The following is a 14,515-nucleotide window of genomic DNA, read 5'->3' as shown; positions in this document are numbered from 1 at the left end:
TTGGTTAAATGTCTCAGAAGGTTTGACCTCAACCAAACACTTTTGGTATCCATCAACAAGCTTCTGGCATAATTCAGGCTGGATAACTGACCATTCATCATGGCAGAATTGGTAGAGTTTATTTCAATTGGTTAGTTTCCTCGCAAAGACCTGGCTTAGCTAATGTGAGCTAATGTGCTTTGAATGTGCTTCCATTTGAATCGAGTTTTCGTTTGTGTTTGGGATCGTTGTCAAGTTAAAAAAAAAAAGGAGAGTCCTGTATTATTGCATCCACATTGTGTAATGTACCAGTAGCAATAGTGTAAAAACAGCCCCAGAGCATGACGCTACCACCATGCTTGACGGCCGCTGCAGTGCTACTCCTCCAAACACACCACCTGTCATTTTGGCCAAATAGTTCAACCTTTGTCTAATAATAATAATAATGGATTGTATTTATATAGCGCTTTTCGACACCCTCATAGCGCTTTACAATTCCACTATTCATTCATTCACACACTGGTGGAGGCAAGCTACAGTTGTAGCCACAGCTGCCCTGGGGCAGACTGACAGAAGTGAGACTGCCATATCACGCCATCAGCCCCTCTGGCCAACACCAGTAGGCAGTAGGTAAAGTGTCTTGTCCATCGAACCGGCAACCTTCCGGTTACATAGATGAGCTTCCCAACCCGCCGCCCCGGTCGTCTAGTCTCATCATAAAGATGTTCTGCAGAATGCATTTGGCTTGTCCATATGGGCAGCTACAAATTTCAGTGGAGTTTGAAGGTGTTATTTTTGGAGTAGGAGTTTGTTTCTTGGTCAGCACCCTCTCATTCCGTGGCAATTTAAAACTGACTTTGCTATCGACGTTGATGCTGGTGTTCCAGAAGTTTCCTGTTCATGGCAGGCTTGAGCCTGGGGGATCCCTGAACATCCTGACCAATTTCCTCTCATCTGATAGTGACAGTTTGGCTCTTCTTTCAGTCCTTAGCAATGAGACATCCAAATAACTTGTACTTAGATGAAACTGCTTGAACTGATGATCTTGGAATCTGCAGTTGCTTAGAAATGGCTCCAACAGACCTTCCCAACTCATGTTAATCTACAGTTCTCCTTCTTATATCTTCACTCAGGCTTTCCCATTACAAGCATTGGTCAATCCAGTAAGGGCTGTTTAACAAATTCTTTTTATCCGGGCAAAGAGAAACCCACAAGTTTTTTCTCTTTTATTTTCAGGTGCTTACTTTACCATGTAAGAACCATGTAGAACCTTCAGCGTCAAGATGTGTGAATAGATATTATATAGAACACACAGGGAGTGGGCAGAAGTTTTAACACTGATGTCCCTCTTCTAGCCAACATGCAGGACAGTTTATATGGCCAAAATATCTTTTTGTAGCAGGCTGTAAATATCTTTATTTCTGTTGTAAAGTTTGACATTTTGCGTCTGTGGGAACTGACTCACTTTTGGTCACTTTTAGAACCAGTCTGAAGTGGATATTAGAGAAACTGCAGTGTTCAGTGCTTTAACATTAGCTTTATTTGTTAGCCCCAGAGGTTGATTTTGCATAATGCAGCTTGGCATGCTGCAATATTAACATACACCAGGTTACTGACAACCCTTTTTCAAGCCAAAACGGATAAGACTACATCTAAAACACAATATCCTCTTTAGCATGAGACAAAACAAAACTCAACTCTGACCTTCCCCTTGGTCTCAATGGGTTGGCCAATTATCCAGAACATAAATCTATTGGAATTTTAAGATCAGAGCCATACCACCAGAAAACAAACATCTACTCAAACTGGCATATGGATACTATGAAACATGCATTTCTACAACAGTCTGATTCTAAACTACCTGAATCTGATGTAAACCCGTTCCTATTGATAGAAAATCTCTTAAGACATTTACTGTGGGAGGTCCCAAAGAAATCCAAGATGACAATAATCATTCAGAGAATTCTACAAAATAAGACAAAACACTATTTCCATATAAAAATATAAAAACAAAGATAAGAAAAGTCAACGTAAACTTAAATTATTAACTTAATATCATGTTTACATTACATAACTGACAAATTACAAACTGCAAACTTCAAAAAAAAATTACTAAAACTTTAATAAGATGATTAAATCAGTCCCAAGGAATCCTGGGAATTATTGTAGTTCATTGCTCTGATTGGTGACTTTGAAAAGTAATCAGTATCAGCTAATGTGTCACCAATCAGAACTGAGGATGAGTGGATGCCCCACCGTTTTAGTGCTGCTCTTCAAACGAGCCATAGAGATTGAAAATGTGACGTCATTTAAGGGTAAAACCGCAAAGGATTCTGGGAATTCGTGGCAAGAGGTACTAGCGCATACAGGCTTTCAATTGAAATCAGTTACACAGCGATAAAAAGAAACACAAAAAATGGAAAGAAGCTGTTGTATTATTAACTGCAATAGCCGGTCACATGACAGCCACGGGAAGCCGACGGGTAAAGCAGATAAAACAGGTTTTTTGGTTTTTTGTATCACTAATTGCCCAGTACGATTACAGCATACAATATTGTCACTGCTACATTTCTGTAATCCGTACCAGAAATTATTTCCACTACTAATTAATTACCATTGAGCTTAAAGGTCCTATTAATAAACGGTTAACGAATGTGTATTTATGAAGACAATTTGTGAGACTGGTAAACTTACCTTTGTTTGTACGATGGTCTTTCGTTCTACACGGTGCATTTCAAGGTCCTGTACCCATCCGTCGGTAAACTGTACCTGGGCTTGTTGCAGTGACCTGAAGTTACTAAACTTCATGAATGTATGCACTGGTGGTGGTGAAAGTTGGGCAGCACGCTAACGTCTTTTGTCCACTCTGTGTGCTCGTAAGGGTCTAACCCTTTCACTCCTTTGATTTTTTTCCACGTATCTTTTCTTTGCCTTTTCGTCGAGTCTGTCTTTGTACAGACCAGCATTGTTATCCTTCGTTTTGTACATACCTTTTTTGGGGGGCAAAGAAAAAGCAAGAAGGTATTGGAACCGGAGAATGAACGTTTTGCAGTGCTGCAAATACTTGCATTTGATGCGGTACTTGGATTGTTTTGCCACGAGTTCCCGGCATGCAATGCGCAAAAGTCACGTGGTCTGTCAATCTGTATTGTGGGCTTGTTGTTCCTACTGAGGTTCAGACAAACTGTTTGGGTTTCTGGTTGGGGGTCGGCGTGGCTTGTGGTGGGAGGGGCTTTTGCTTCTCTGATGACTCTCCCTGGTCACTAGCTGTGGATAAATAAAAGTAGAAAATGAGGAACTGTCACACTGATCTGAGCCCTGAAGTGAAAAATAAACTGAATATGAGCATAATGGAGCTGAAAATAGGTTTAAGGTTTAAAACAAGAAAAGAAAATGCACAGTTCTCACACCCGGAGTGTACCGTCGTCTTTTATATGCAATCTAAGGTTTAAGTTCTAATGACCGAAAATCAGGCTGATCTAAACTACATCTACATAAAAAAGTCAAAAGAGAAGACTCATATGACATTTGTTATTCATATTTTAATAAATAAAAAAAAATGTGAATCCTGTGACCAAATCTAAAAATCAATGAAAAATTTGACATCACTCTAAGCCACCACCAAAGGTGTGCAATACAGTAAATGTTGGTCTCAATCTGATACTAGATTGAGACCAACGTTTAATGAAATGCTCTAAAAGTTAAATTAGACAAAGATGATCAGAGAAAATAAAAACCATAGTTTTTAAATGATGATTTCCCTTTTTAAGAAAGAAAAAAACAGCGGTTTTGTGATAGGCTGACGTTTGTTTTCTTGGTTTTAACTGGATTTCTTTTTACAGTTTCAGGACTTTTGTACAAAAACACATAGCTTGTGGTAATTAAGCTTCAGGTTTTGGTGAAGCCCTCAGAGGTGAAATACAGATTTGTGTGTGCATGTATTTGTGACTTACTCTGTAGCTTGGAGAGAGAGTACTCCAGCCCTCTCATGGCTTTAGCTTGGTTACTTTTAAACCTGGCGAGACCGAATTCCTGGCGGAGAAAGACAAAGAATTAGTCAAAGATAAATACCCGCACCATACGTTAGCTGTATATAGATACTGACGAAGTGTCACATAGTTGGTATTGGTATCTTGGCTTGGCTTGAGAGCCAGGAGGTATTACTTCACAATGTTCTGAGTGTTTGCAGACAAGTCAGCATCTTCCATGCAAACTATGGGCGACAATGGACAATCTGATAAGAGACCAAACCAATCGCAGACAGAATTTTGGTGCAGCACCCTCTTTGCAACGAATTTCCCCAGCAACAACTCGCTAACTAGTCAGGGGTTTTATTTATGAACTGCATTGCCAAGGAGTAACCGAGATATTAGCTAAGCCAACATGAAGCTATGTAACAAGCATAACAACCCAACTGCAAAAATAATGGAATAAAATTATAATCGCAAACATGCAGAACATTAAGGCAAACTAAGCAGCCGTTATCAAGTTCGTGTTGACCACACCTCCAGCCATTACTGGGGATCTTTTATAGAGATTGAAAATGTGATGTCATTCTGGGGTAAAACCACAAAGGATTCTGGGAATTCGTGGCAAGAGGTACTAGCGCACGCATGCTTTCACATGAAAACAGTCACACAGGGATAAAAAGAAACACAAAAAATGGCGAGAAGCTGTTGTATTATTAACTGCAATAGCTGGTCGCATGACAGCCACGGGAAGCCGACGGGTAAAGAGATTGTTTATGGGATTACGTCATGGAAGAGAAATTGTTCAAGCCATGTTTCCGAAGTAACAAGAGCTGACGTATGGCCTGGATTGGAGCAATTTGAAGACCAAATATAACGTTTCAGAACACTCCAGCTCACATGTTAGTCTGCTCCAAGCATTTCCACAACAGTAAGTCTTCTGTTGTAGTTATTACGTAATTTATCATAACATAATTGGTGATGTAGGTTACAAGTAAGTCTTATATTGATTTGAATAGAATTCATTGCGCTATGCTGCTTTGTTCACTGTGGCTTTGCGGGCTAATGTTTGTTATGTTTTGTAGGAAAACCAATGCAAAATGCTGGAATGTGATCCAGACTGAGCACCCTCTATCAACCTGGATCATACTGAGTTTAAAGCTGCTACCACAGCCAGATTTGATCGGTTAAGAGAGAGCGAGATCAAAACAGCCACGAAAATCCCGCATATATGTGCCCAAGTGTTGTTTTCAAGCAATCAAGTGATGAATAACTGTTTTCTACTATGCTGGTTTCCAATGTTGTTGTTGTTGTTTTTTTGTTGTTGTTTTTTGCATTGTTGATTTGTTTTTTATTGAAGCAGCTAATAAAGCATAATGGAATACAATTTTGCCTCTTTCTTGTAAGATTCTATAATAGAATGAAACAATAATGCCAGTTATAAAGAAAGACAATAAATTGAATGAATTATGAAACACTTATTTTTTTTCTATTAGATCTGAAAATGTTGTGTAATACTACAACCTGAAACTACAAACAGATTTCGTTGGCCTGTACAGAAGAAAAAGGGAAAAAAAATGTAACAACAGCTGTGAAATGGAATAGTCCAAATCACCAAAAGTAAACTGGACCTGGGCTTGTTGCAGGGATCTGAAGTTAATAAACATGAAGTGCATACACTCACACTTAGGACCATACAATAATAAATATGTCCGTGATGAAAGTTGGGCAGCACGCTAACGTCCTTACTCCACTCTGTATGCTCGTATGGGTCTGACCCTTTCAATCCTTTGATTTTTTCCTTGTCCTTTTTTTTTGCCTTTTCGTCAAGTCTGTCTTTGTACGGACCTGCCGTGTTGTCCGTCGTTTTGTACATAACTGTTTTTGGGGTAAATAAAATGCAATTAGGGATTAAAACCACAGAATTAATGATTACCGGTGCTGGAAATACTAGCGCTTGATGCAGTGTTTTGATTTTGTTGCCACGGGTACCCACAAAGCAATGCACGAAGGTCACGTGGTCTGTCAATCTCTATCAGAAATACACTAAGAGAAGCTGGTGTGTTCTTTATACTTTAAGTGATAGTACCGTATTTTCACGACCATAAGACGCACTGTGCTAAAAGGCGCAGTCTCAGTTATGTGTGCCATTACTGTATTTAACACACACATAAGGCGCACTGGATCATAGGGCGCATACAAGTACCGTATGCGTATTTAAAAATAAAGCGGGAGCAAACCTGAGTTCGGTACCTTACTCACATTTTTATTACCAGTAATCGTCATCATCAACAACACACAAGCATACAAGTGTGCGTATTTAAAAATAAAGCAGGAGCAAAACAAAGTTTGGTACTCACATTTTTATCATCAATCAAACCCATCGAAGTCCTCATCCTCTGTGTCTGAATTGAACAGCTGCGCTAAATCTTCATCAAACATGCCAGGTTCACTTTCTTCACTGTCAGAGTCACTTTCCGTGCCGTGCGGCTCCTCGGAAATGATGCCGGCTTTCGCGAAAGCTCGAACAACAGTGCCAGCAGACATGTTAGCCCAAGCATCTACAATCCATTGGCAAATTGTGGCGTAACTCGCCCGGCGCTGGTTTCCACTCTTGGTTAAACTGTGGTCTCCATCGGTCATCCATCGCTGGATGTGTTTGTCGCCGATGTGTTTGCTGCAGTAGAAGCGGAAGATGGCCAGCTTTTCCTTATAATCCGCTGGAAGTTGCTGCGCTACCGTAGTCCTGGTCCGGATGGAAAAATGGCACCGTTTCATAAAAAGTGAAAGTGAAACTGCTTTTAGCCGAATGGTGACCGTCGAAACGCTTCTCCCGCTCGTTCTTTGCACGATGATCGCCTTATGTCCGCGGAAACTCAGCTGCGTCTTCTTGACCTGCCGGAGCTTGTTTTCCAGCTTCCTCCACTTGCGAACCATCGATTCATTAATCTTAAATTCTCTCGCCGCTGCTCGATTTCCATGTTCCTCCGCATAGCTGATGGCCTTCAGTTTAAACTGTGCTTCGTAAGCGTGTCTCTTTGCCATTTTCAGGGTTGTTAAAACAACGATGTCCTGCATAACGCACATACCTGTTCTTTTATACAGGTATGTGCAATAAAGTCAACGCACACACTTCACCCTTTAGCGTTCTCATGGTGTTCTCTACTACGTCCTCCTTACAACACAGGGCGCACTGCGCTATAGGGCGCGCCGCACTTTTTGAAGAAAATCTAAGACTTTTAAGTGCGCCTTATGGTTGTGAAAATACGGTAGGTTGAGTTTGGGTTTTGGTGGCCAATTTTCCCTAGGACTGAAACATTTGTATGTTTGTGTATACCTGTATGGGTCGACCCAGTCCATATACAGCTGTGGAGATCCAGGCCTCCCTCCTCAATTTGGTCCAAGATGGCTGACCATGGTTCTCTTCAAACAGACACCGCTCCACAACAGTCTTAGAGGCAGAGACGGTAGAAAATGTACAAAAAAGCCCGTTTTTACTCCAAACACAAACTGTTCAAGCACAGGAAAAAGTATTATATTCAACCCGGAGGGCGGTGCACTTTTGGACGGACCAATCGGAGTCTACGCTGCGGGACTGTTTTGATCACGCGGACTGGGAAATGTTTCACGTGGCTGCTAGGGACATTGATGAGTACATAGACTCAGTCTGTGGATTTATCAGGAAATGCGTGGAAGATGTCGTCCCATCCAGAACAGTTAAATCCATCCCAAATCAAAAACCCTGGATTAACGGAGATGTTCGCGCGGCACTGGCGGCACGGAGCACCGCCTTTGCCTCCGCGAACACATTGGACTACAAACACGCACATTACCAACTCCAGAAGATGATCAAAGCAGCCAAACGTGAGTACAGGGACAGGGTGGAGCAACAGTTTGACAACCCTCGGAGTATGTGGCAGGGACTAAACACGATCGCAGACTTTAGAGGGAAACCCAGCACACCGCAGACCACGGCCTCTCTGTGTGAGGATCTAAACGTATTCTACGCTAGATTCGACACAGCGAACACCATGAGACCGGACAGGGTGCGCACCGCGGATGACGTCAGTGCGCACACTGTGTCTGAGGAGGATGTGCGGAAGTGCTTCAGGAAGGTGAACGCACGCAAAGCTACAGGTCCGGACGAGATTCCCGGCCGTGTCCTCAAGTCATGCGCGGCTCAGCTGGCTGGAGTGTTCACGCACATCTTCAACCTTTCCCTCTCTCTGTCTGTAGTCCCAGCCTGCTTCAAAATGGCCACCATCGTCCCTGTACCCAAATCCTCCACCATCTCCTCATTGAATGACTGGCGACCTGTAGCCCTGACCCCCATCGTAAGCAAATGCTTCGAGAAGCTGGTCAGGGACTTCATCTGCTCTGCACTACCCGACTCACTGGACCCTCTACAGTTCGCATACCGCCACAACAGGTCCACTGATGATGCCATAGCCCTGACACTACATACTGCCCTGTCACACCTGGAAAAGAGAGACACGTATGTGAGAATGCTGTTTGTAGATTACAGCTCAGCATTCAATACCATCGTTCCCTCGAAGCTGGACAGGAAACTGCAGGATCTAGGACTGAGCAGCTCCCTCTGCAGCTGGATCCTTAGCTTCCTGTCTGACAGACGCCAAGTGGTCAGACTGGGCAGCATCACCTCATCCCCCATCACACTGAACACTGGTGCTCCACAGGGGTGTGTACTGAGCCCTCTCCTGTACTCACTCTACACCTACGACTGCACAGCCACTAACAGCTCCAACATCATTGTGAAGTTTGCGGACGACACTACAGTGGTGGTTCTTATCACCAATGGTGATGAGACGGCTTACAGGGAGGAGGTCAGCGCCCTGACCCACTGGTGTCAAGACAACCATCTCACCCTCAACATCGCAAAGACAAAGGAGTTGATAGTGGACTTCCGGAGGTGCAGAGAAGTACACACCCCCATCACCATCAACGGCGCTGCTGTGGAGAGAGTGAGCAGCTTCCGGTTCCTTGGTGTACATCTGGCTGAGGATCTTACGTGGTCAGTACACACAAACAAAACAGTGAAGAAGGCGCAGCAGCGCCTCTTCTTTCTCAGGAGACTGAAAAGATTCGGCATGAGCCCCCGCATCCTCAGGACCTTCTATCACTGTGCCATTGAGAGCATCCTCACTGGATGCATCACCACCTGGTATGGCAACAGCACCGCCTACAACTGCAAAGCTCTCCAGCGAGTAGTGCGGTGCTCTGAACGGATAATTGGAGGTGAGCTTCCCTCCCTCCAAGACATCTACAGGAAGCGCTGCCTGAGGAAAGCGGGGAGGATCATCAAGGACTCCAGTCACCCCAGCCATAAACTGTTCAGACTGCTTCCATCAGGAAGGAGGTTCTGCAGCATCCGGTCCCGTACCAGCAGACTGAGAGACAGCTTCTTCCATCAGGCCATCAGACTGCTGAACACTTCATAGACACCTCACCTCCACTACTGGAACTTCAACATTATGCACTACATACTGTACAGCAATGCCACTGTTTTGCACGTCTCAACTCTGTATATTTTTATATATTTTATTTATTGTTTACTCTATTTAATTTGTAAAATATGTGTACACACACACACACGTAGAAAAATATTTAGTATACACATCCAGAAATGCATATACTATTATATATTGTACATATATTTATTAGTTTCAGATGTAGCCATTCTTGTATTTTGCCTGTTTACATTATTGTATTTTGCACAACTCTGTTGCTTATGAAGCTCGCACACAAGAATTTCACTCACATGTGCTGTACCAATGTACCTGCACATGTGATGTGACAATAAAAGTGATTTGATTTGAACTTAGTTAAATACTGAAAATGTTAAAACCAACCAGACTGTAAGAGGCCTTGTAGTTTTCCAGTCAAAAAGCATTTATACCTGTGTCCAGTGCAGTTCTTTAAATCCGCAAATTCATCCATTTTCTTGTCCTTTCTGAGATGAGCAAAAGTGGAGAGAATGGCCTCATTTAGGCAACTATCTCCAGCCTTTCCAGCAAGGCATTCCCAGTCCAGTCCTGTTTCTGTCACAGGTCTCCTCACAGCTGGACATGCCCAAAACCCCTGACCTAGTCCATCAAAGTCTAGATGTGCAGGAGATCTCCTATTCAGGTGCTCAAACCATGTCAGCTGGTTCCTCTATTACAGTGGTTCCCAAACTTTTTTGCTGCCTTTGTTTTACAACACGCACGCACACGCACAAACACATCCTCCAACCACACACGCCCATATTTTGCTCCATTGTGGTTTCTTTCACACCTCAAACATTTAGTAAACAATTAAGCAAATACAAGTAACTTGCAATAAATTACAGGCAGTAAGAAAGTAAACTATTACACTACGTCCACACCTACACGGGTATTTTTGAAAACGCAGCTGTTTCGTTGACACATAAACAGCATTTCGAATCACCAAAAACGGAGATTTTTTTAAAAACTCCTTTTTTTCCGTTTACGTGTGGACGAGGAATACAGAGTTCGTCACGCAACGTCAAAGGTATGTGCCTTTTTTCACGTCACGCTGTGCGCACGTTATTGTTTACATGAGATGAATTGCAGAATGGCAGATAGAGACAAAATACTGTTAATCTTACTGTCTACAGGTTTTACACACTAACATATACAAACGCAGTTACTGTCCCTCCATTTAGAAAGGCAGAGGCGTCACGGTGTGATTATTTTACTGTATGTGTAATAATATTCAACATTGCTATCAATGCATTTTTCAAAAAATGCCTCTCTGTGCAAAATGGGTTTAAAAACATAAACAACTGTGGGATACTGTTTGTCCGTGATAGGGAGAGCACAGTGCTGCTCCCAACGCAGGGAAAACCAATCCTGCAGGGGAGACTTGTGCACTTGGCACTTGTGCAGGTGAAACCAAAGGGCAGATATGCTTCGCCAGATTTTCTAGTCTTTGGCTTAGAATGAAGTTGGTTTGGAAACATATTCAGCGATGCTTCATCTCCTGCTTTGCATTTCTGTGGGCGCCCTGTGCTAGCAGTGTCCAAGAGTTTTGTTTTCTCTCTCCCTCCCTTTTCATACCGCGCCCCCCCTGCAATGGCTCCACACTTTGGGAAGGTCTGCTCTATTACATCTATGACCATGATCTCATGCTTTCATGCTATTCACAGCTCGTGGCCATTTTCTGATTGGTTATCTCAAACTGCAAACTGCCCCATTTAAAGTGGGAGAAATCGCTTGATGACAATAAGACCATCAATCTGAACTCTATCCTATCTGTCATGGGGTGGGGGTGGGGGGGGTTAATTAACCACAGTGATCTAATCAGAGCGCATCTCACCATCAGCGTGTTGTGGTTCAGGTTCCAGGTCTTGGTGATGAGCGTGTGGGCCTGAGGGTCCACGATAGAATCTTCCAGGACGTAGACCGCCCGAGCCATGTGCATGGAGAAGACCCGCTCCGCCCAGCCCGGCAGGCGGTTGGTCTTCGTCAGCAGTCGCCTGGACAGCAGGTGGTTGCTGGAGGTGACCTCGCGGTATAGGACATCTTCCGTGAGTACATGGGTGCTGGTACACCAAAACAGATCTATTTTTTTGAGAACACTCACACATTCTGTTTTTTTAAAATGTCTTTTATTGTTTAAAAAACTGAAGTTCTCCAAACAACACCCAGGGTTGATGCAGTCAAGATAAAAGCACGACAGTTTGGTCCACTTTGTCCATTGTCTGGAGAAAATGGACTAATGTGTTTTTTTTTTCTTTTATTGTACTAGATAATAAGGTGACATTTTTCACTGTTTTATAAGGGAAAAATATCAGATTCATTGATGAGAAATGACTTTGCATATTCACTGAAACAATCATTCATGGACTCATTCCGCTTCCTGGGTACCACCATTACCCAGGACCTGAAGTGGGAGCCCACCATCACCTCCGTCATCAAGAAAGCCCAGCAGAGGATGTACTTCCTGAGGCAGCTGAAGAAATTCAACCTGCCAACACGGACGATGATGCAATTCTACACCGCAATCATCGAGTCCATCCTCACCTCCTCCATCACCGTGTGGTACGCTGGAGCCACTATCAGGGACAAACAGAGACTGCAGCGTGTTGTGCGCTCTGCTGAGAAGGTGATTGGCTGCAGACTCCCATCTTTGCAGGACCTGTACACCTCCAGGACACTGCGGCGTGCAGCCCGGATCTCAGCTGACCCTTCTCACCCTGGACACAGTCTGTTTGACCTGCTCCCCTCAGGCAGGAGGCTCCGGTCCATTCGCACCAGAACCTCTCGCCATAAGAACAGTTTCTTCCCCTCTGCTGTTGGACACATGAACAATAAACGTACGACTGTTCCCACCACTAACACATGACCCTACGCTGTGTTCACTGCATCATTCCATGTTTGGCACTGATCACCACCTGCACTCTTTCTACGTAGCACTTTTAATTCTTATTCTCATGTATATATCTCATGTATATCTCATGCATATATCTTTCTACGTAGCACTTTTAATTCTTATTCTTACTTTTATTTTTTCATGTCTATTTAAGCGCAATTTATGACAGTATGTTTGCACTGAAGCACCGCAGCAATTTCCTAATGTTGTAAACCTGCTCAACATTTGGCAATAAAACCCTTTCTGATTCTGATTCTGATTAATTACCTGTATGGGTTTGGGTAGCACTGCCAGAAGGCAGCCAGCACCTGATGCCACGGGCTCTTAATGTCCACCTCGCTGTGGAAATACCTCCCCATGTCGGCATGTACTAACAGAGCTCATTCAGCAGCTGCAGGAACAACATAAGAGACAAGTTATATTTTTTTTAAATATATTTTGTATTTAGTGTCATGAGTTCCTCTTCATGTTTAAGTTTGTAGAATAAAATTCCTGTCCCGTTGGTATGAACACTCACTGAATTTGATCACGGCAAGCAAGAGAGGATAGGACAGTCGTGCCAAAGTCCCCATTAACAGGACATAGACAGCTGATTGTGCCTGCATTAGTGCCTGAAAATCCGGGTAGCTTTAAATTCTAACAGTGTGTTTAAATGACTTTAGTTTTCATACCACAAAAAGCTTTCAGACGCTAGTTTTCAGACACCAAATGAAAACCGTTGGGGTGAGCACGTTTTTAAATATGCAATTGTTAACAGTAGAATCTAAAGTTGCCACTTTAGTGAAGAAATGACTTTGCGTTGGCCGGGAATTGAACCCGGCTCAATTGCTTGGAAGGCAGCTATGCTAACCACTATACCACCAACGCTCACATCAGCAGAGGGGAAAGTAGAGCGACTTATCCTGTGATTAACACAATACTAGTACTTCTATGCAATGCTTTTCGTCATAGCATTTGTTTACTGTAAAAACTGTTAGCTGCGACCGTTATTAGGTGTTGCTACAGCTCCGAGGCCAGCATTGCTAATCCCTTTGTTTTATAACCGCACTTCACCAGCGGGCTCAAGCTAGTTAGCTGTTTAACGCGGTCGCCGCTTCGTCATCGTCTTCTTTTTTTTTTATCTAAATGCTGAAGTCAGCGTCCGAGGTTGCTAGTACAAACACCCTCTACCGTAAACGTCGCAGTCTGTTGTAGCTGCTGAGGAAGCTAACAGCTTCGGCTAGCCAAGTAACGGACGTACCTAAAGCGCGTGTTTCTCAAAGCCCGGCGGACTGTAAGTGAGCCGGCATGGATAAAACACAGAAGCGAGGCAGTTCGGGGGTTTCTTTGTAGCAGCTGCTTATTTGAGACAGAAACAAAGAAGAAAAAAAGTGGACCCAGGCGGTCATACGTGCACTTACCGCCTTTTTCCACCAGATGGCAGACTAGACAAGCAGAAATCAGGTCGCGCTGCTTGGTAAACGGTTCACGACTAAGGCTACGTTCACACTGCAGGTCTTAATGCTCAATTCCGATTTTTTGATCAAATCCGATTTTTTTGTCTCCTCGTTCACACTACAAATAAAATGCGACAGCAAACGCGCTCTAGTGTGAACGCTCAAAGCGGCCCGCATGCGCAAAAGAAGATGTCACACACAACGCGCTCTGTTTAGACCAAGAACAAACAGTATTGTTTGACTGATGGCCGTTAATATAAAGACTTCGGACTTTACGTTTCCCAATTTTTGCTTTAAGTTATTTTGTTATTTACATAATAATGTAAATAACCTAATAATGATCCTTATTGCTGTTTAAGAGAGGAGCGGTGCTTCAAAGGATAGCTGCAGATTTCTGTCAGAATCTGCAGATTATACAGTACAAATAAAATGTTTACGTTGTCTTCCCAACAGTTTCACTGACATCTACACTGGATGGCTAGGAAGCGTTCGCGATGTCTTCTCGGGCGCTGATAATTGGCTTCAGTCTTGTGTCGGTGACGTAAAAGGCGGATTTAATGCGACTTGACCGTTCAAACAGCAGTCGCTTTCTAAAACATCGGATATGTATCGGATTCAGTACCACATACGAAAGTGACCCAGATCGGATTTGAAAATATCGGATTTGCGCCGTTCACACTGTCATAGCATGATCGGATATGGGTCGCATAGGGTCAAAAAAATCGGATTTGATGCGCT

At 43.3% G+C, this 14,515-nt stretch overlaps 1 protein-coding gene and 1 non-coding gene across 2 annotated transcripts; both read right to left on the bottom strand.

Moving 5' to 3' along the window:
* Nucleotides 1–3,139: 3,139 nt before the first annotated feature.
* On the bottom strand, nt 3,140–11,812 carry LOC146713360 (PRELI domain-containing protein 1, mitochondrial-like). The gene is made up of 5 exons (XM_085437892.1): nt 11,784–11,812; nt 11,286–11,511; nt 7,285–7,398; nt 3,933–4,011; nt 3,140–3,246 (listed from the first exon to the last, which is right to left on the bottom strand). Exons 1-5 carry the CDS (start codon nt 11,810–11,812, stop codon nt 3,155–3,157), a joined length of 540 nt encoding a protein of 179 aa, XP_085294018.1. The 3' UTR covers nt 3,140–3,154.
* Nucleotides 11,813–13,136: 1,324 nt separating this feature from the next.
* Nucleotides 13,137–13,208, bottom strand: trnag-ucc (transfer RNA glycine (anticodon UCC)). Its single transcript has one exon. It is a non-coding gene; the product is annotated as a tRNA-Gly (tRNA).
* Nucleotides 13,209–14,515: the final 1,307 nt, after the last annotated feature.

This window comes from Copadichromis virginalis, linkage group LG3 (genome assembly GCF_057382275.1).
Source record: "Copadichromis virginalis isolate Kocher_CV1m ecotype Utaka linkage group LG3, C_Virginalis_male_GT1.1, whole genome shotgun sequence".
NCBI lineage: Eukaryota > Metazoa > Chordata > Actinopteri > Cichliformes > Cichlidae > Copadichromis > Copadichromis virginalis.
The sequence above is the reverse complement of the archived record's forward strand: the minus strand, read 5'-3'. Positions and strand labels throughout refer to the sequence as shown.

Excerpts from the sequence above, each read along its gene's own strand:
- LOC146713360 (XM_085437892.1), bottom strand. The coding sequence starts at position 11,812 with ATGAATGATTGTTTCAGTGAATATGCAAA. Across the intron at positions 11,512-11,783 it reads TGTTTCAGTGAATATGCAAA|CACCCATGTACTCACGGAAG; the intron begins GTCATTTCTCAT and ends TTGGTGTACCAG. Across the intron at positions 3,247-3,932 it reads CTCTCTCTCCAAGCTACAGA|CTAGTGACCAGGGAGAGTCA; the intron begins GTAAGTCACAAA and ends ATTTATCCACAG.